General features: G+C 40.8%; 1 protein-coding gene across 1 annotated transcript in view; it reads left to right on the top strand.

Annotated features, from left to right (window-relative positions):
* The window catches only part of btaf1 (BTAF1 RNA polymerase II, B-TFIID transcription factor-associated), a 25,718-nt gene extending 8,669 nt beyond the window's left edge, over window positions 1–17,049 (top strand). The window contains 28 exon segments of the mRNA XM_020599861.1: window positions 1–62; window positions 979–1,119; window positions 1,242–1,366; window positions 1,673–1,793; window positions 1,995–2,099; window positions 3,869–4,018; window positions 6,208–6,353; window positions 6,502–6,676; window positions 6,794–6,997; window positions 7,901–8,321; window positions 8,562–8,746; window positions 8,832–8,988; window positions 9,376–9,485; window positions 9,707–9,908; window positions 10,099–10,247; window positions 10,351–10,503; window positions 10,765–10,886; window positions 11,540–11,707; window positions 11,861–11,938; window positions 12,036–12,165; window positions 12,262–12,403; window positions 12,546–12,676; window positions 12,821–12,943; window positions 13,987–14,139; window positions 14,521–14,732; window positions 14,879–15,038; window positions 15,638–15,808; window positions 16,290–17,049. The exon segment at window positions 1–62 is cut by the window's left edge and continues 15 nt beyond it. Of these exon segments, the coding sequence (XP_020455517.1) occupies window positions 1–62; window positions 979–1,119; window positions 1,242–1,366; window positions 1,673–1,793; window positions 1,995–2,099; window positions 3,869–4,018; window positions 6,208–6,353; window positions 6,502–6,676; window positions 6,794–6,997; window positions 7,901–8,321; window positions 8,562–8,746; window positions 8,832–8,988; window positions 9,376–9,485; window positions 9,707–9,908; window positions 10,099–10,247; window positions 10,351–10,503; window positions 10,765–10,886; window positions 11,540–11,707; window positions 11,861–11,938; window positions 12,036–12,165; window positions 12,262–12,403; window positions 12,546–12,676; window positions 12,821–12,943; window positions 13,987–14,139; window positions 14,521–14,732; window positions 14,879–15,038; window positions 15,638–15,808; window positions 16,290–16,439 (4,346 nt within the window). The 3' untranslated portion in view covers window positions 16,440–17,049.
* The last annotated feature ends 4,247 nt before the right edge of the window (window positions 17,050–21,296 follow it).

Raw genomic sequence — 21,296 nt, 5'->3', positions numbered from 1 at the left:
ACCAGTGGGAGGTCCGTCATGGAGGCCTCCTGGGGATTAAATATGCTCTGGCTGTCCGACAGGTAGCATCTGTTGCATATATGATGAGCTGTTAAATACACATAGTAGAGTTGTACAATGTAATGACTCTGCACCGGAGTCGAATTCCTTGTATGTTCAAACATACTTGTCCATCAATTTTTTTTTTTTGTTTGGAAGCAGATGTGTTCCTTGCTGTAGTGTTTTTTGCAACACAAATTAACACATTTACAGGACAAAGGACATAACATAGCAGATGAGACAACAGACATTAACAAAAGAGACAAAGGGATTATTAAATTAAATTGTGTGTGAAAGTGTGTAGTGTGGGTGTATCCAACGCTATGCAGACTGATACTTATTAAAGAAAAATAAAATTAAACCAAAAAAATGTAAAAATTTGGGGGGGGGAATTAAATGTAAAAGGGGGGAAATGGGGGTGTGGGAGTTAAATCAATAAAGGAACAGGAGTGTATTGGTGATGCCTCCACCCTAAACCACCAGCACGAGGTGAGGCCATTGCTTGGGGAGCTCTGGAGCAGCTCAGCAGGGAGGGTAAGGTCATCCAGGACAGCAGCATCCTTGTGTCATGGTTAAATTAAACCTTCCCTTTGTTTTACTGTTCATCATGGTATATATTAATAGTCAATTGTTGGGACTGAAACAGCTCAGGATTGGTCCCTGACCCAATGTGTGATGTGTTCCTCTCCTAAATAGCTCCCAGACCTTGAGGAGGGAGCTTGTCTAAGAGGGTGTCAGCAGTCCAGTAATGCTATATACAGTTAAGGAAGAGGAAACAGTGACCTGGCCTTCCTCCCTCATGCAGTGTCCCCCCAGAGAAGACCCCAAGAGTGACCCCAGATTGCATGCCCCACCTGCTGGGGCAGCTGAGGCCATTCTTTCTAACATCATAGAAGTATATCTGTGTGCATATTCATCTGCCTGTTCTTTGTGTTTCAGGACCTGATCTCAGTTTTACTGCCCAGGGTGCTCCCTGCCATCTCTGTAGGACTACAGGATCTAGATGATGATGTCAGGGCTGTGGCAGCTGCAGCTCTCATCCCTGTGGTTGAAGGCTTGGTACAACTACTGCCTAGTAAGGTCAGAGAGGCAAAATGAACACCCTTTAACAGTTTTTAGTGTTCTGTGTCACCTCTATGTAGTTTATTTTTTTACTATCCTCATTCCAGAGGTCTTAATGTAGTTGTAAAATTTTCTCTCAGGTGCCCTTCATAGTGAACACACTATGGGATGCTCTTTTGGACTTGGATGACCTCACTGCTTCCACCAACAGCATCATGACATTGCTGTCCTCGCTGCTAACCTATCCACAGGTCCGACAGTGCAGGTCAGGCTCTGAAAGTCATACAGTAAATACTTGCTTCTCAAAATGCTGCTAACTGACTCCAAGGTGTTTGTACAGTAATTTATATAGTAACTGACAAACCATGTCCCTAATAATACTACACATTATAAAATTGGTGTTACCTTTAACAGGGGACAAATGATAAACATGACTTGCATAAAATCACATTTAGTTCATGCTGGAGCAGGTTTATTACAAATGCACAGCACTGACTTTGTTTGAAATTTCTTTGAATTTTTAACTGTGTTGCCTGACCAGTTCTGACTGTTTATTTCTCATCCACTCTAGCATGCAGCAATCATTAACCGTCCTGGTTCCTCGGCTTTGGCCTTTCTTGAGACACACTATATCATCAGTAAGACGTGCAGCACTGGAAACCCTTTTCACCCTGCTTTCTAGAGCTGATCAGGTAAAGGGCAGTTAGAGATTGGTGTAATATATTAGCAGAATACGTTTTCAGCATTTAGGATTTAACAAAGTATTAGAAATACACAACTAAAGTTGTGTTCAGTTTTTTTTTTTGTTTGTTTTTTTTTTTTTTTAAAGTTCTCAGCTTGAATTGAATACTAGCTAATTTTTGTGTGGTGTGTTCCATTTTTTTGTTCTTCAGAGCTGTTCCATGTGGATCAACCCCATCCTTCAAGACATGCTCCGGCACATCTTCCAGTCCTGCATACTGGAGAGCAGTGAGGAAATTCTTGAACTGATCCAAAAGGTTTGTTTCATGATCCGCATTAGAATTTCATCAGAGCTTCCTACTTTATTTAAGCTTTAATTATTATTTGTGCTTGAATGAGTCTCCGTTTTAGGGCTGCACAATAAATCACTTTGTAAGTGCGATTTAGATCCCTGTGCGATCTCAGCCTCATGTGGCAATGATTCTGCCGTGTTTGCACTAGCAGTCAGATCCCTTGTATCAAACCAACCCCTGCTTTTCCCCTGCTAAGCTGCGTTAACCAATAGCAGGAATGTGTTACATCATGTGACGAGCTGTAGACAGGAAGAGAACACTGATTGAAAAAGAAATCCAACATGTTTGACATTGTGAAAGCTATTCTGTGCCCTCCTGCAACTGTTTTTCAAATGTTGCACTGCCTGCCCTATACACCTAGTGCTGAGTAGCAGTTGAAGCAGAAATAAATCACTTTGCAGTTAATGGTTAATGGCTGTGCATTAAATTATAACGGAGATGAGGAAACAACCCAGATGCACATATACCAAACCAGCCGCATCGTTGTGACAGTCTTTTTCTTTTGTAAAAGTAGACTGAAAACACTTCTAATAAAGTACAAATTTCACCTTTGTGTCTTGTTCTAGTGGAATTTTTTTTGTCTTTTTCTCCTCATTCTGGGCTGCAGTTTACTAAATAGTGTCGTCAGACCTTAAATCCATGCATTGGACAGTGTCACCATTGAAGTAGGTATCCCCCCTACTTACTATGGTTGGGAGCATAGTGGGTATCCTATTGAGCAAATTGCTACTTGGCACACTGAAATGAGGAGAAGAAGACTGCAAACTAACGGGGACTGGAGCTACCTTCTGTTGTAATGCACACTGGCTGACATGACAAAATAAAAATGATTCAACTAGTCAACTTTCAGGGGGCAGCCACTTTCAGGATGGAACCCTGAAAGAGTTCTCTTATTTTCTTTTTTTGCAAATAATACTGCAGAGGGTGTAATAAGTCTTGTTATGCCTCTGCATCAGTGATGGCCACAGCCAGGTAAAATCTGTAAGTAGTAAACAAAAGTTGGATTTGCATCAGTTTTCAAGGCTTAATTTACTTCCACTTAATCCCTGAAAAGGCTGCTTTTTTGTTTGTTTTACCTCTGGCAGTTTAACTTTGTACCATTTAAGGTTGACTGGACTCGAGCTGCTTAAATATCAACACCAAACTTTTGAACGGTAGTGCATATATGACCCTTTTGATATTGCCTTAATTTGGTAATCAACCGTGGTGACGGTTCTCCACTGATCCCCGGGCCGGCTCTGCTGCTGTGTGCAGGCACACGGTGCCCTGGCAGACACAGCACCCGCAGGCTCTAAACCTTATCTCGGGGACCTCGACCATGCCATGCCTCCCCTCCCCCTCTCTGCCACCCTCCTACACAAAGAACAATTTTTTTTAAGAATCTTGATTTGTTTTTAAGAGATCCTTGTGGTGTTTGCTATTTTGAAATGCTTGTACTGTCTTGTTTTTTGGGTATTCTCAAATTTTCAATTTTTTTTTTTTTTTTTTTTTTTTTTTTTTAAAGATGCACCGCACCGAGCGGCAGTGAGTTCCAGTAGCTCTGTCCTCCTTTTTTTTTTTTTTCTTTCCGTGATTTCTGAATTTGTCTATCAAGATCGGTGTATGGTTTTTGTTCTTATGGTGTCTTGTTGCTTGCTCTCTGTTGTTTTTGTCCCTTACTGCTGCTGGAACACTGGAATTTCCCCACTGTGGGATCAATAAAGTTCTACCCTTCCCTACCCTAATGTGTGCAGGTGTGGATGGAACTGCTGACTCAGGCCCCTCAGCAGTATGTGGTGGCAGCGAGCTGTCCATGGATGGGCACCTGGCTCTGTCTCATGATGCAGGCCTCACACATTCCCATAGACCTGAACATGCTGTTGCAAGTGAAGGCCCGCTCCAAGGTTGTAATCTTTATTCTTATCTCCTCACCTGATTGTTTTTTTTTTTTTTTTGTATTACAGTGTGTACAGGTTTATACTAGTAATGTTCTCAAATGCTAGTTGCTTTTAGTTGTTAGCAATTTTAAGCAGTGAACTGAATATTTTATATTTAAGATTTAGGATAACTCATTTTGTGATCAGCTTTTACAAGTTTTCAGTGTGTATATATAGCTATTTGTAGTATAATGCAAAACATCTGACATAATAAAGAAGATCAGGCTTTAAAGTATGATGTACAGTAACTTACGATGGTAGGTGGCTTCTTTTGCAAATTCTAACAAGTTAAAGTAACAGAAGAATCTTTCAGCCATGCTTTGTATGTTTTTGAGCCAGAGACTTTTTAGCAACCTGACCAGTCTGGAGTGAGAAATAAAAATATAGCACAAAAGCCACATTCAAGTCAACAAATAATTTATTAGCTAGTTTTTGTAATGAAGTGTGTCTTAAAGTTTAGAGCAAATGAAACTCATTAGAAATGGGAACAGCTTTTTTGCATGTACCAAATCAGTTTAATATGTATGTATCTCTACATAAATGAAGGTTGGTGCACAGATGTCACGGTGCTAGAGAGAACAGTAACACAGACTTGGAGACCTTTTGCTTCAACTGCAAACCTTTTTATTCTCCCCGATAATTTTCTTCTTTCATTCTGATCGGAGTGTATATAAGACCGCAGGCCCACACTAGCGCACTACAGCTCCTGGCCGAACAGATAACTAGCATGGAAATGGAACATCCCGACTCCCCGCTCATTGTTCTAGGGGACTTAAACAGAGCAAATCTCACCCAAGAACTGCCCAAATACAGATGGCATGTCACCTGTCCTACCAGGGAGAAAAACACATTGGACCACTGCTACACAGCAATAAAAGATGCCTATTGCCCTGTCCCCCATGCAGCCCTCGGACGCTCTGATCACTGTATGGTCCATCTTATTCCAACCTACAGGCAGAAACTTAAAACAGTGAAGCCTGTGGTCAAAACAGTGAAGAGCTGGACTGAGCAGGCAAAGTCAGAGCTACAGAGCTGCTTTGAATGCACAGATTGGAGTGTATTTGAGGCTACAGACCTGGATGAACTCACTGACACTGTGACGTCATACATTGGCTTGTGTGTGTGTGTGTGTGTGTGTGTGTGCGCGCGCCTGCTCACCAAGACCTCCTGCACATACAACAACAAGCCCAGGTTCACAGTAACACTCAAGCAGCGTTTGACATGCCAAAAAGGAGGTCTACAGAAGTGGGGACAGGATTCTGTACAGGCAGGCAGGGCAGGAACACACTGACAAGGGAGATTAAAGTAGCAAAGAGGAGCTACTCTGAAAAACTGAAAGCCTAGGTTTAAGCCAACAACCCCTCATCTGTGTGCAGAAGCCTGAAAAACATCACTGACTACAGGAAACCATCCCCCTCTGCTGTTGAAGACCAACTAGCAGACAACATGAACATGTTCTGCTGTAGGTTTTGAGAAACAATACTCCCACCTCAGACCCAGCAGCCGATCTCCTGATGATTACCACCCTTCCCCTCTGATCTGCGAAAAGGATGTGCGTGGCCTTTAAAAAAAAACAAAAAAACAAAAAAAACAAAACAAAAGATCACAAAGGCACCAGGCCCAGATGGTATGACCCCCTTCTGCTTGAAAGCGTGTGCTGATCAGCTGGCCCACATCTTCACACTTACTTCAACAGGTCACTGGGGCTGTATGAAGTTCCCTCCTGCTTCAAATGCTCCATCATCATCACAGTCTCCATGAAACCTTCCATCAGTGGAGGGTTTCATACACACCCCAGATATTGCATCACACAGTGACGCAACCCACTAATCCCTCCTCCACTCATGGCTCACACAGCACACTCAGTCCTGGAACTTTTTTGACGCACCTCGTAAGATCATGTACATACACTGTGAGAGCTGCTGTACCAGAGTCAAATTCCTCATGTGTCCAACACATCTGGCCAATAAAGCTGATTCTGATGTATAGCATTGTGTTTATAGCAGAGGAGGTGGCAAATGTTTTAATTTAGTGATGGCAACATGCTGCTTGTTACTTTTGTCACCCCAAGCAACTTTTTTAATGCTACATGAAACTTGTGTGGGGTTTCATTTTTATGTGTTAAATTAACAGTTAATGGTGTGTTGGTGCAGCAGGATAAAGCAGGGACAAAGGCACGGCAAGGGACCAATCAGGTGAAGGAAACAGTCCAGGAGTATTATATAGCAGGTGCAGAGACTGTGATGGATGATTCGGTGACAAGAGACTATGTGGTGGTTCGTGCTCGCCTCATGGCTGCCAAGTAAGTAACATTATCAGTCATTAAGTGAACATCTGACTTTCTCTCAAGAAATAAAGAAACTTTGATTGCCATATAAAGAGTTTTTAAAGATGCCAACAGTCCTGACAGTGTTTCCCTGCTCTCCTTGTACTGTATGTCTGTATTCCAGATTGCTGGGGGCTCTGTGCAGGTGTATCTGTGATCCTCAGCTCAATGCTGCAACTCAGGAGATCCGACCAGCTGAGTCTTTGGGCCAGCTGTTCCTCTTCCACCTCAACTCTAAGTCTGCTCTGCAGCGCATAGCAGTGGCTCTGGTGCTTTGCGAGTGGGCTGCACTGCAGGAGGTGAAAAGCTCTGGCACTAATTTTATTTATTGTGGAATATATCACACAATGAGTACTTTTTGGTTGTGGTTTGAGCATTTAGAAACCACACTGACCTTTCCAATCACTCTCTTGCAGGATTGTCAGGTGGTATCATCCATGGTGCAGCCTCGTCTTTTGGCCATTCTGTCTGAGCAGCTGTACTATGATGAGATTGCCATCCCCTTCACACGCATGCAGAATGAGTGCAAGCAGCTCATTGCATTGCTAGCTGAAGCCCACATAGACCTGCAAGACCGTCTCAATTGTAGCGTTTTCACCATTGACCAAGCCAACGAACTGGTAATTCCATCTGCACATGTATGAACAATCCAAAGTGACTGGATAAAATATAAAGGTTTTCAACACCCACTGTCACTCTTAACCGAATAGGAATTGGCTAAATGAAGAGAGATGGATCACGTGAATCTTTTGCTGTTAAACTGTGTTAAACAGTTTAGCGATTAATATTAGATCTGCAATGGATCTGCCAGTCTTTAAGCCTCTGCTTAAAATGTTTAATTTTCATGACCTTTGGATCACAGTATTTGACGTCTCCTCTTCGAATGTTTTACTGTAGGTGTCTTTTGCATTTTATTTTATTGTGGCTTATGTATAATACTTTGGTCAGCAAGTTGTTTTTATAGTGCTATATAAGTAAATTTTGATTTGAACTATTTGATCTTTGAATGCGCTTGTGAACCACCAAACTTCATTTAAGGCGTCAATAGCTACCATTTCATTGTGCACACGGGATGTCACATGCACTATACTTTCCAAAGAATTAGACAGAGGAGTGTTATTGTTGGGTATTACTTTTTGTATGAAATAAATGCAAAGAAATTTTATAGCTGGATTTGCTTGCTGTGTCCAAAAACATGCATACTGTAGTTTGTAGAGAAGACTGCTATCATTGTACCTCTGACTAGAACAAGTTGTTTGGGCAGGCCGCCAGTGACACTACTGTTACTCAGTGAAACACAGTTTGTTTGGTTCTGTCATAGTATTTAGCTGGCATTGTCATTTTGGATATTGTTCAACTATAGTTTATTTTCTGACCCTGCCTTTATTTCTTGAGTTGAAAGCTTTGGAATTAAAGTTATGGTACACAGCTGACTTTCAGCTTCAGAAGTCAATGGAAATAGCACTATGTGTCAGATTGCTCCCATTCCAGTCACTCATTTTCTCCCCTCACTTGTTTCCTAGGTAACAACTATCTTTACAGAGTCAACAGCGGGTCTGAATGTGAAGTCTAAACAATGGCAGGCACTGGATAGTAAACAACACCAAGCTCAGGCATCAGTGATGGAGACCAACACAGAGTGGCAGCAGCTGCATTTGCGTGTCCACATGTTCACAGCCTGTTCAGTGATCAACCTGCAAGTGCTTCCTGACAAGCTCAACCCAATTGTCAGGCCTTTGATGGAGGCCATCAAGCGAGACGAGAACACTCTTATTCAGGGTTATGCTGCCTCTTTTATAGCTAAGCTGTTGCAGCAGTGTGCTGGACGCTCACCATGCCCCAACCCCAAGATCATCAGAAACCTCTGTACCTCAGTCTGCGTGGACTCTTCTGTCACACCCTCATCCTCTTGCCCTGTACCCCCCACACAGGAAAATGCCAAAGGTATCTGGGCATATTTTCAGTAGTTTAAATCACCTTCTCAGCTGCCAGTAGGATTTAAAATTGGGTTTTCTTTGACTTTTTACTTTTTGCACTGATGCTCTTGAAGAGTGACATAAAATATATTTAGTTTTCTACATTTGTAAAATTAAAAGTACAGCAGTAGCCTTTCAGTAATCATGTATCAACACTGAAGATGTGCTTGCTTGCATGTTTCTCCCTCCTTATTTCTCATGCCATTAGGCAGTGGGTTGGAGAAAGACGGCCTGCATCACAAGGTCAGCAAAACTTGTGGCATCATGACCCTGTACCATCACCAAAGGGCAGCATTTGCCATCACCAGCAAGAGAGGTCCAGCCCCTAAAACCCCAAAAACTGCCAGCACAGAGCTTCCTCCTGGCAGCACCATCAGCACCGATAATGATGAGGTATGAAGGGCTACTCTGTACATTGACCTTGTGTTGTACTAACTACAGGTTGAGTAAACCCACCCCCCTGTGTTGTTCCTTTTAGAGCAAGAAACCATTTCTTATTCAAAGAAGAGGAGCAGAGTTCTCCCTAACAACAGTTGCCAGGCACTTTGGGGCAGACCTCACCAAAGCTCTGCCATACCTCTGGGAGATCACAGTGGGACCGCTAAGGACAGTGGTGACTGAAAATCAGTGCATTGGTGTGTTGGTTGGTTTAAATCTTCAATAGATATTAGTAACAGTCTACAAACAGGAAATTGTGTGATAGCTTTCATTTAGTTTTTTTTTTTTTTCAGCCTGTTTGTGTGTGAGCTATAGTTGAACAGTTAACAAAAGTATTACTTTTGGAACCCCTGCAACTGGGGCGCTGCGTCTTAAAGGGAATGTACATCTCCTGTTCACTTTTTTTAAATGTGGGTGTAAATGTACTCAAAGCTGAGACTTGGCACTTCAGTGTAGTATTTATTATTTATCTGCTGAATCACAGGGCCTGAAGAGCAAATTGTAACTGTCCAAATACTTCAGTTTTGAAGTGTGTTGTCAGAAAGACTGTCCCATTGAATCACTGTGTGTTTGTGCACTTTTAGACAGGCAGGCCCAGCTTGAGAAGGGAGACACTGCAGCCCAAGAACTGGTCAACTCTCTGCAAGTTCTAGAGGTCATGGCTGGAGCCATGGCTTCTGAACTCAAACCTTTGGTAGGATTTATTCACAAAGGCTTTTGTTTTTTTGTTTTCTTCTGAACCATTAGAGAGTCTCAAAGTTTATTTACCTGTACAATTGAAAAGAGTTTAAGATGTCATTAGGGATCCCCAAAGGAGAAACTCATCAGGGCATCTTAAAACAACTCCTGGAATTTAAACGAGGTATTGAATGACCCCTTACTGAATGTCTCTCTTGTCTTTATGGTGTACCCTAGCTGCTGGAGCACCTGCCCCATCTGTTCACCTGTCTGCAGCACCCGTACACAGCTGTGCGTCACATGGCAGCACGCTGTGTGGGTGTGCTCAGTAAGATAGCCATGCTAGAGACCATGAACAGTTTTCTTGAGTGTGTACTACCCTGGTTAGCCGCCATTGATGACTGCACGAAACAGGAGGGCGCAATTGAGGCTTTGGCTTGTATCCTTGATAGAGTAACATGTTCAGATTCCATTTTATGGTTATAATACCTAGAATAATATAAATGCATTTCTTAACAGATTTGCTGTAATGCTATTTTAAAACGGATCATAGGTGTAAAGAGGGTGAGGGAGCTTGTGGTTGTTAACTTTATTTCTGTACAGTATTGTCCTTGACAACATGTCTCCAGGTGTCATGGAGCAGTTGGATGTGGGCATCGTACCCTACATTGTACTGCTGGTTGTACCAGTACTGGGCCGTATGAGCGACCCCAGCAACAGCATTCGTTTCCTGGCCACACAGTGTTTTGCCACACTCATCCGCCTGCTGCCACTAGAGGTAGGGGCACTCAGACCTGTAACTTTCTAATACACTGACCTTATAATGTCATGTCATCTTCCCCTTCTATTGGTACTGTTTTTTTTCCCCTCTTGTCTACCAGGCAGGCATACCAGACCCTCCAGCCATGTCTGCTGACCTAATCCGCCAGAAAGCCAGAGAACGGCACTTTTTGGAGCAACTGCTGGATGGCAGAAAATTGGACAGCTATAAAATCCCTGTGCCCATTAAGGCTGAGCTCAGGAAGTACCAACAGGTGTGTATCAGTTTCAGGGTTCACAGCACACTGCGATATCTCCTCCAACACCAGATGAAGGATAGCCACCCTTTGTTTTTACACATTTAAACAACTGCTGGAATTTGTTTGTGCTGCCAGGTCCTCAACCACTTAACCTTGATGGAGGAGAAAATGTCACTCTGAAACCAACTACAGTTAACAATAGACGAGCTGTGTTTGTCTATTTTAGAGAGCAGACTTTTGCTTGTATTTTCAATGTTGGTCTGTCTCAACTTGCAGGATGGAGTGAACTGGCTGTCTTTCCTGAACAAGTACAAGCTGCACGGGATCCTGTGTGATGACATGGGCCTTGGCAAAACACTGCAGTCTATCTGCATTCTGGCAGGAGATCACTACCTCAGGTAAAAAGTCCAAACAGCACTATTGCTGTTATTGCGTTTGACTTTCAAATTGACTGCGTCAGCACACACCGCCTCCACTGTCATTTGATGAGATGTGTTGTTAAGAACATTAACAGTTAAATGTGTGTGTATAATTGATCTTAGGTGTTGTCTATTTTGGGCTAGATAAAACTGTGTCCATAAAGATGTTCAATTATGGGGGTGGCTGTGGCTCAGGGGGTAGAGCGGGTCGTCTCCTAACCGGAATATTAGCGGTTCGATTCCTGGCTTGTCCAGTCCACATGTCGAAGTGTCCTAAAGCAAGACACTGAACGCTCAGTTGCTCCTGGTGATGACACCAGTTTGTGAATGTGTGTGCTTGTGACCGTGAATGGCCAAATAGTGTGAAAGCGCTTTGAGTGTGCTGCAATGCATAGAAAAGCGCTGTACAAGTATAAGATCATTTATGCAAAACATTATGAATACGAGTGCTGTGATGTTATAAATGATGCTATTTATTTGATTAAAATGCCATGTGAAAGCCAGGTTTGAGCATTTGACAGTTTCATCAACAGTGATTTGTCCCAGTTTCTCATTTTCATCTTTGTCATTTTATGTTTAAAGTGCTGTGTAAATAAACTTGACTCAGCCTTTTGTGTGTGATGTCTGTACAGGGCACAAGAATATACCAAGACTAAGGTTGCAGACTGCAGCCCCCTACCGTCTCTGGTGGTCTGTCCTCCCACACTGACTGGCCACTGGGTGGATGAAGTGGGCAAATTCTGCAGCAAAGAGTACCTCAACCCACTGCACTACACTGGGCCTCCTACAGAACGAATGCGGCGAGAATGAGTTTGCTACAAAAGATGATGGTTTGTTTTGTTTGTTTTTCCACAAGCTGAGTTGGAAAGTTTAATCATCACCATAAAGCTAACTTAACAAGCTTGTATAATCTCCAGAGAGTCAATGAAGCTAAATGAACATTTACTTTTCAGGTTGCAACATCAAGTGAAAAAACACAATCTTATAGTAGCCTCTTATGATGTTGTTCGAAATGACATTGAGTTTTTTAGGTGAGTGCTATTCCAATTACAGTAATAGTCTATTTTTGTGTTTTGGAGGAAGGTGCTCCATTGTAAAAGTGCTTTTTTTTTCCCGCAAAATTTTCAGAAATATTAAATTTAACTACTGTATCCTTGATGAGGGCCATGTCATCAAGAATGGGAAAACCAAACTTTCCAAAGCAATTAAGCAGCTGGCTGCTAACTTCCGAGTCATCTTGTCAGGAACGCCTATTCAGGTGAGGTGCTGTCTAAGAGCTCAAATGACAATAGCATATGAAATTCTCCATCTTTCCATGCATGCATAAATATTTTCCCTTTATTTCTATCCACAGAACAATGTCTTGGAGCTCTGGTCGCTGTTTGACTTCCTCATGCCAGGCTTTCTTGGAACAGAACGACAGTTTGCTGCTCGCTACGGTAAACCAATTCTGGCCAGTCGTGATGCTAAGAGTTCCTCACGGGAACAGGAGGCAGGTATGTGAGACCCATTAGTCTGCAATTGTCTGAACTTCACAATTCATTTCTAACTGAGTATTGCCTTTCCTAACATCCCTTTTCTACCAAGTATATTAATGTTAAAATAGTAACCATGATTAACACTGGTTTCTCCCTCTAGGTGTCCTGGCAATGGAGGCCCTACATCGGCAGGTGCTACCCTTCCTTCTGAGGAGAATGAAGGAGGATGTCCTCCAGGACCTTCCCCCAAAAATAATTCAAGACTATTACTGCAACCTGAGTCCTCTACAGGTACAAGTTTAACACAATGTACATGGTAGAAATGAAAATGTGATTCTAGTTTGGAAGTGAGTTGATGATTTTCCACAGATGCATCAAATGAATAATGGTACAATCTTAGTGTAACGCATTGGGATGCTTTCTCATTCCCCACAGGTTCAGTTATATGAAGACTTCGCAAAGTCTCGAGCTAAGGCCAGTGTGGAGGACAGCATCTCTGCGGCCTCTGCAGAAGAGGAAGAAAAGCCTAAACTGAAGGCCACAGGGCATGTCTTCCAGGTACAGATTTATTTTTTTCTAGATATGTATGGCCTCTTTGTGGCCTCTCTAACCAAATAGCCCAAGCACAAGAGCTACTCATAAGAGTTGAAATAGTGTTGCAGTCAGTTTGCATCTCAATACAAAGAAGACAGAATACATGACCTGTAACATTGGTGACCATGGACCACTAAGAACAAGTGATGGATTCCAACTGGCAAGAATGAAGGACTTCAAATACCTAGGGTCATGGGTGAGTGACTCAGCACAAGATATCAAGGTGAGAAAAGCCTCAGCATGGAAGGCACTCCACAAGATGATAGCACCGTGGAAGTCTGATCTACCAAGACAGCTGAAAATCAGATACTTCACATCTACAGTAGAGACCATCCTACTCTATGGATGTGAGACATGGACCCTGACGGCATCAACTGAAAAGGCACTGGACGGCTGCTACACAAGAATGCTCAGAGCAATACTTAACGTCAGCTGGAAAGATCAGACAACAAATCAGGCACTGTTTGGTGAGGTTCCGAGGCTCACAGTTAAGATTGCTATGAGGCGAATGAGTGTGGCCGGCCACTGCTACCGACACCAGGATCTACCAGCTAGTCACCTGGTACTTATTTGCAACAGGCTACATCACATTGGCTGTAGCCAGCCCTGATTCTGGTTCCCCCTGCGTAACGCATCAACCCTATTCAAATGAATGAGAGCCTGTTTTGTTTTGGTTTTGTTTTCATTCCACACAGAATGAAAGACTGAATTCAGCATTACTATTGAGTGTGTCCTTGCATGCTAACAAACCAGCTGAATGGATTTCACTCCTCCTTGTGAATGATACCACTAAAACAGGAACTACTCTGAAAAAAGACTTCATAGCACTAGTAGAGATCAGAACCTCTACAAGTTAAGTGATTCATTTCTTAGAATGCATTTTGATTTTGGTTAAAACTTTTGTTTTACAAAGCAAATTTGCAGTAGTGTGAAGATGCATCACATATGGACCATGAAGTGGTATTTACCTTTTGTTTTGTTTTGTTTTTCTAAACCATATTCTTCAGGCCCTGCAGTACCTGCGAAAGCTGTGTAACCACCCAAGCTTGGTCCTGACCCCACAGCATCCAGAGTACAAACGCATCACTGAGCAGCTGGCAGGTCAGAGCTCCAGCCTGCGGGACATCCAGCATGCACCCAAACTCTCTGCTCTCAAACAGGTAATGTGCTGGGGAGTCAGCCATTCAGTCAACTGTGTCGTGTCCTCCTTGTGTTTGTAGAACACATTTTTGAAAAAAAAAAAGCCCATCCTGGTTATTTGAGCTTCACACATTGAAGTCTTGTAAAATAAATTGTATGCCTGAATAACAATAGAGATGACCAAGATGCAACAAACATTGGTTACACTTCGGGTATGTAAGAGGCTGTATAGCATGTGTGTCTGGTTTTTAATGAGTCTTGAAGATTGCTGGCCTGTGGGATTACAGATGGTACCTTCTTTTTTTTTTTTTTTCTTTTTTTTTTTTTGAGCCTTTATAGAACTAATCACTGCGACCATAACTGTCTCATACTATGTTCTCATCTGTTTTTATGTTGTCCAGTTGTTGTTGGACTGTGGTCTGGGTGGTGGTGGAGGATCAGAGGGGAGCACAGAGGCAGTGGTGGCCCAGCATCGTGTGCTCATTTTCTGTCAGCTAAAGAGCATGTTGGATATTGTGGAGAACGACCTGCTGAAACCCAAACTGCCCACTGTCACCTACCTGAGGCTGGATGGCAGCGTGCAGGCTGGCCTGCGCCACTCCATCGTTTCTAGGTCAGTAGGTTGATTTTTATGTAGTCACTTTTTGTCATCAAATCTAAAATTTGGTTCAGATCTCCACCTACTGCTACCTGTTACAGTGAAGGTGAGCTGCTCCAAGTTCAGTTCTTTTCCCTGTCTGTCTTCTCTCTGTGACTCAGGTTTAACAATGACCCATCCATTGACGTGCTGCTGCTGACTACCCATGTTGGTGGTCTGGGACTGAACCTGACAGGTGCAGACACCGTTGTGTTTGTGGAACATGATTGGAATCCAATGAGGGATCTGCAGGCTATGGATCGCGCCCATAGGATAGGACAGGTACTGTTGAATTCAGCATGATGCATGGACATGTACTCATGTAAACTGATCATTTGATTTGATACATTGTAACTGCATAGTATTTCAGATTGACCCACATTTCATTCTCATCTAACGCTAAACAGACTCCTGTCACTCAGAGTGCATTCAGTGCAGTGGCACAGGCTCACATGAGAATGCACAAGGCTGCAGTACAACTGCTTATGTCCACAGTGGAATATTAATTTTCATAGTCAAATATCTGATTTATTTTTAATATTCACTCATATTATTCATTGACAGCTCAAAGACAATAAAAGTCCGACTAGGTGAAATGCTATTCTGGATATCCTAAATCTAATTACAGATGTGTGGTTTGAATAAATGTTAACAGTTGTCATATTACATGCGACAGTAACAATCATTTGTAGTAAACACTGAACTGTTCATAAGTTATATGGATTTGATGCAAAGATTTTGCATCTATGTTTTAATAATCAAGTAACTGAATTACTTGAGTTTCATGAGGAATCATTTCAGCCCTCTAATGCAAAATGAAATTGGCAGAGAGGCAGACAACCCTACAATTAACATTTTCTGTATTATTTTGTTTTGTGTAGAAACGGGTTGTGAACGTGTACAGGTTGATCACACGAGGAACACTGGAGGAGAAGATCATGGGACTACAAAAATTCAAGATGAGCATTGCCAACACTGTTATCAGTCAAGAGAATGCCAGCCTGCAAAGCATGGGCACAAACCAGCTCCTTAACCTTTTTACACTGGACAAGGTGAGACAAAAAAGAATTTCTGTCATAGAGACGCTGACAGAATACAACATTGGACCACATGGAAATCTAAACAAAGTTTTTAAAAAAGTCAGTGAACTAAATCCAGGTACTTATTAGTCAAATTGACTTTAATATTTGGGTTGTCACTTGACAGGTGACTTGAATTGCTGGTTACTAATGTACTTTGATCTGAAAAATCAACTGGACTAGGTTTCTAGGTCAAAGACGTTTCACCTCACATCCAAGAGACTTCCTCAGTTCTGCCCGACTGGTGTTAAATATCTCCGGCTCAACACCAGTCGGGCAGAACTGATGAAGCCTCTTGGATGAGAGGTGAAACGTCTTTGACCTAGAAACCTAGTCCAGTTGCTCAGAAATCCCACAAGATGACATAAGCACCTCTTCATGCCTATTGTGCTGTGATACCTGTGGATCATACATCATGTTTGGCTGAATTTCCTTGTGTATAAATGTGTTTCAGGATGATAAGGGTGAGAAGGGTGAACAGTCATCGTCAACTTCAGGGAAGGCCTCCATGAAGTCGGTGCTGGATAGCCTAGGAGAGTTATGGGACCAGCAGCAGTACGACATGGAGTACAACCTGGACAGCTTCATGCACTCCCTGCAGTAGGTCTATATGACCTCACACAGTCTTCATCTACTGGCCAAGCAGGATCTGTGTAAAACGTTTAGACACCATTACCCAGTTGCACTTCCCTTCCTGTATCTGTGCGCCACTGCCCCCCCTCCCCCTCCCCACAAGGTCTTAAAAACATTGTTGTACCCAGCCACACTGATGGATACAAACATTTTTGTATAACAAAGGGAAACAGGGTGAGAAGGACAAGCTCACTGGAGAAACCACCGAATCTCATCACACTGTTCTGGCTTTTTGTAGCAGCACACCGGTGACTGGGAAGCTCGGGAGCTGTTTATGCTCAGCAAGATGACTCCCATCCTCCAGATACCGCTAGTTTCTACTTGCTTCAGTCTATTCACAGAACTGCTGCCATCAACAGGCTTTGGTGGACAAATGATCTGTGTCCAGCTCCTCCAAATGTGTAAAAATGACATGAGAAAACGCTGCACTTGAAGCAGCAATACAGAGACTGAACATGGGGCCAAACTGAGACTGGTACCTGTAACTTGACACAAGTATTTTTAAAAAAATAATGTCTTGTACATCTTGCTCCTTTTTGTTTATGATTTGTGGAATTGTAATAAATTCAACAGATCTTTGATTTACACTTTTCTTTTTTTTCTTAAAGTGCATGTCAATGGGAATGGCCAGTAGATGAGCTCTAAAGGATACATATTGTTACAGATGGCATTATCAAGGATTTTTCATTCCTCTGTCCATGTTGGCCTTAAAGTTGAGATTGATACTTGACCTATTAAAGCTATTTTTGACCCACATTGTGAGTTTGCTCTGTCTGCTTGTTTCCAAGGTCAAGACTGAACTTTAAATCTCAATCTTTAAAGCCACATTGATAATTTGTTAAAGTTCTCAGAAAAGTGGAAATTTTATGACGAACTAGACAGTTTACACAACTGAATATTAAATATTGACATTTAAAGTTAAAAATCTGAATATATACATATTGAATGCGTAAAAATCCCTAGAAAATGAAGTTTGAAAACTTCATTTTGTGGTCATGTCTGAGCAAATTTCCAGTCAGTTATCCGAACTTGGCTTTTCTTGAACCATGTGATGGACAATGAAGTGTCTGTTCAAATTAAAATTTTTCATCTTGCCTCTTGGTGTATGAATTTTATCTAATTAGAGCACTTTTTTTTAAACTTCAATTAATTTGAACAACATTTTAATATTGGAGTCAAATTTGGGAACATGTAAAAGTTAACCTTTTGAAATGACAAGTTACAAAGAATTAAAACCAGCTAAATTCAAATGATAGGCTTCAAAATATTTGGCTTAAGTGTAGTATGTTAATCTCACATCAGAAATTTGCTTACAAATCTCTGTGAACTTCCTTTTGCTTAAAGTTTGAACATCTACAATTGTAGAACACTTGGCATCCCTCCATTTGTTAAGGAAGCTTGTGTGATACAGCTACTAAACCTTGTGGATGGTTGGTGTGATTACTGCCTCACCATCCAAATCTGCAGAATCAACCTAATATAGTGGACAGGACAGATGTGTTCATATAAGGACATTAAGTTGCCACTAGTGTAATGGAAGTTACTACTGGCCAGTTCTCTGGAGCATAATGATACAGAGATGAGAAAGGACGCCAGTGCGAAAGATCACAAGGTTTCACAGCGTCATACAACTGTTTAATAAGATTAGCTTATTAGTACAGAAAAAATATTAAGATGGGAACTACAAATTCTGAAGCAGTAAGCGTTAAGCAGCATTGAGCTCCATGTTTTCAAATCACAGTAACACTGCAAGACATTTGGACAGCCATAGGTCTGAGTCAACAATCTCAAAAGTGTAGCCAAGATAAAACCAATGTTCGAGTCGGGACATAAACTTGTACCTAGAAGATAAAAGCACAGATGCCTTCATGGAAAAAAAAAGTACATTACCAATGTTTTTTGTCTTGAAGCTATTTTAAGATCACAACATGACAAGACTTACAGTGTTTACCTACCAGAAAATGCCCATGAAGCATAGGTGAATATACATTATACTATCCAAGTCTAGTTACATGAAATAGATATATCTGTAGAGAGGAATATATAAAATATTTGCCATCTAAATAATCTTTTTCATTTGCACATAAACCTGTACAGTTCAGGTATAAATTAAGTGAAAGAGAAACTAAAAACTGACCAGGAGAGTTAATACTTGGTGGTACTAGTATCAGCTGTGTAAACGGGTAGAAAAGGCCAGCCAGAAATAACATTATCACATGAGCATTGGAGTCCTTTGGATGAAGACTATCAGAGGAACGAACATCAAAAACATTCCAAGATGGAGCCTCGGCTTGAATTAAAAAAAACTACATCATCTTGGGAAACATGCTTATTTGCTGTCTTACTGAGAATTCATTGATAGCAATCCCCCATCTGCAGGGTAAAATTGAAGCTTTAGATTAGATGTAGGACGTATTCTTGGACAGAACTTCAGGAAGTGTCTGCTCCCAGCTAATAAATGGTCGAGCTTATAACCCCAACACTGAAACATTGTGAGATCCAGCCAGGCCAGCACTTTCTCCATGCGTTCCAGTCCTTTGCTAAACTAACTAGCTGTAACTTTGTGCGGAACAAACAGATGACTGGGGTATCAGCCTTCTCTAACTCTTGTGTCAGATATGAAGCCACAGCCAGCAGCCACTTATCTTAGCCTAGTGTAAAGACTGAAGGCAGGAGGAAATATTGCAGCTAGCTCCAGACTGTCTAGAAATTCACCTACACGCACCTTTAAAGCTCACTAAAATGTCATTTCTTGTAGATTTACTCAGTTCAAAAATCATGTGCAAAAACTACAAGCTGTAGTTTTGCAGATGATTAATTACTAGGCAATTTGGGGGGATGCTAAAGCTGGGCTAAGCTAATATCTTCAACCACGATGACAGTGGTGGTGGTGTTTGACTCTTGAAATAAAGGTGAATAAATGTACTTGCGGAAATGTCAAAACTGAATGTGAAACTATTCTTTTAAAACAGAAGATAAGGAGACAAATAAAACAAAGTTGGAGAAGTAAAAAAAAAAAGCACTTGAGAACATTGCCTCCAATGAATAATTGAGATATTTCAGTTCATACATGTTCTTCCCAAACTGAATATTACACAGTGCATCTCAACAATTACACTTATACAATCACCCTAGTGCACTCTGCAGGGACTGAACCAAAGAAGAAGAGGACATGTGACGTGACTTTATTTAGGAGTAATTCATGAATATTTCATATGTGATGTTAATGTGTGTTCCTCTCCACTGCACAAAGTGATGTTGAGCTTTGTAGCTAGTTGTGACAGTATCAGAAGCAATGGAAATAGTCGGTGGCGTTGTTCATCTTCTACAATTACATCAAAACATACAGCATGTATGCTCCATTCTGCCATTTTCATTTTATTGCCCATTTATTTACACTGTGAATCATTTAAACATCACCAACCACCAATCTGTTGTTTGTGAGTAGTTATCGTTTCTCTCCATAAATCGTTTTCACACTAATGTAAGCAAGATCAGCGAGTTAACACATAAAGCTTAGCATTTCAAGAATTGACACTTTAGTAACAATAGTTATTTCCCCAACTTCAAAAAAATGACAGATGTTAAATGAAAAAAAATAAACTTTTATAGAATTAGCATCAAAAAATTAATTTATTCCAAGTAAAAATACAAAATAATATTAATGACATTGACCAGATATGAAAGTCTCCCCCAGAAATAACAATTAATGGTTGAGAAATAAGGTCTGTAAAGAAAAAATATGAAATAAAAATGAAAATATGTAAATATGTTTAAATTCTTTTTGTTTTAGCAAAACTTTCTAAAAATAATGAAAATTTTTCAGTACAAAGGCTACATTACTACTGGAAGGTACTAGCAGGTAGAGTAGGTAAATACACAGTAGAAAATGATTTTAGTGAATCACAATGCTTGCAATGAAAATAATTTTGCAATAAAGATTTATGCCTCTTTTTCTTGTTTTTGTCTTTTCTACAAACAGTACAAATGGTATTGCACATTACAACAAAGAATCAAGGTTCTTAGCCTTAAAAAAAATGGGACTAATTCAAGTTTTGTGTGAATAGAAGGCCACCGTCTAAAGTGCAAAAAGAAAACCCCCTCTTAAGGGCCGTTCGTTTTTTTTTTGCTATGGCTGTTTAATGGATGTTTAAAAAAAAAAAAAAAAACATTCTTTTCTCTACCTCCAGCTCTTCAGTGACTCTCACAAGTCTTATTTTTCTCTCAATGATGTCAGGCTAACAAATCAGCATCACTTTTTTTTTTTTTTTTTTTTTTTTTTTTAACAAAACCAAAAAGGGAGCACATAACGTTTAGGAAACATAAAAAACTTCTCTTAAAAAATAATGAACAGAAGATGTCTTTCACAACTCTGGCCAGCATAGCAAATAATTGATTATAAATATACAAAAGTGTGGAAAATATGCTCAGTTTACTGAGATCGTTTTTTTTTCTTTAAGATCTCTTTTCTGCTGTTGCAGCTAATCTGACCAGTGGGACACTCATCCACTCTAACATCCATTGTAATAAAGTAGACCAATCACACTAACTACATCATTATATTAGTTATAAAGCTCTAGATCCTTCAGTTGTTGTCTTTATCCCCAAAAAAGAAAAAAAATAATAAATTCTTAAAATAAAAGCAAATAAGCATCAGAGAGAAAAAAAAATCAACCATCTGTTAAATAATTTCTCTTGAAGAATTAAATTAATATATTTTTACATCTGAATAGACTTACAAAATATCAGTTTCTCTCCTAATATATTTTAAAATTGAGGTATTGCAAAAGATCTTGTCAGTCAGAAAGCACACTTTATCATCTTGTTT

Source organism: Monopterus albus, unplaced genomic scaffold (genome assembly GCF_001952655.1).
Source record: "Monopterus albus unplaced genomic scaffold, M_albus_1.0 scaffold3.1, whole genome shotgun sequence".
Lineage (NCBI taxonomy): Eukaryota > Metazoa > Chordata > Actinopteri > Synbranchiformes > Synbranchidae > Monopterus > Monopterus albus.
The sequence above is the reverse complement of the archived record's forward strand: the minus strand, read 5'-3'. Positions and strand labels throughout refer to the sequence as shown.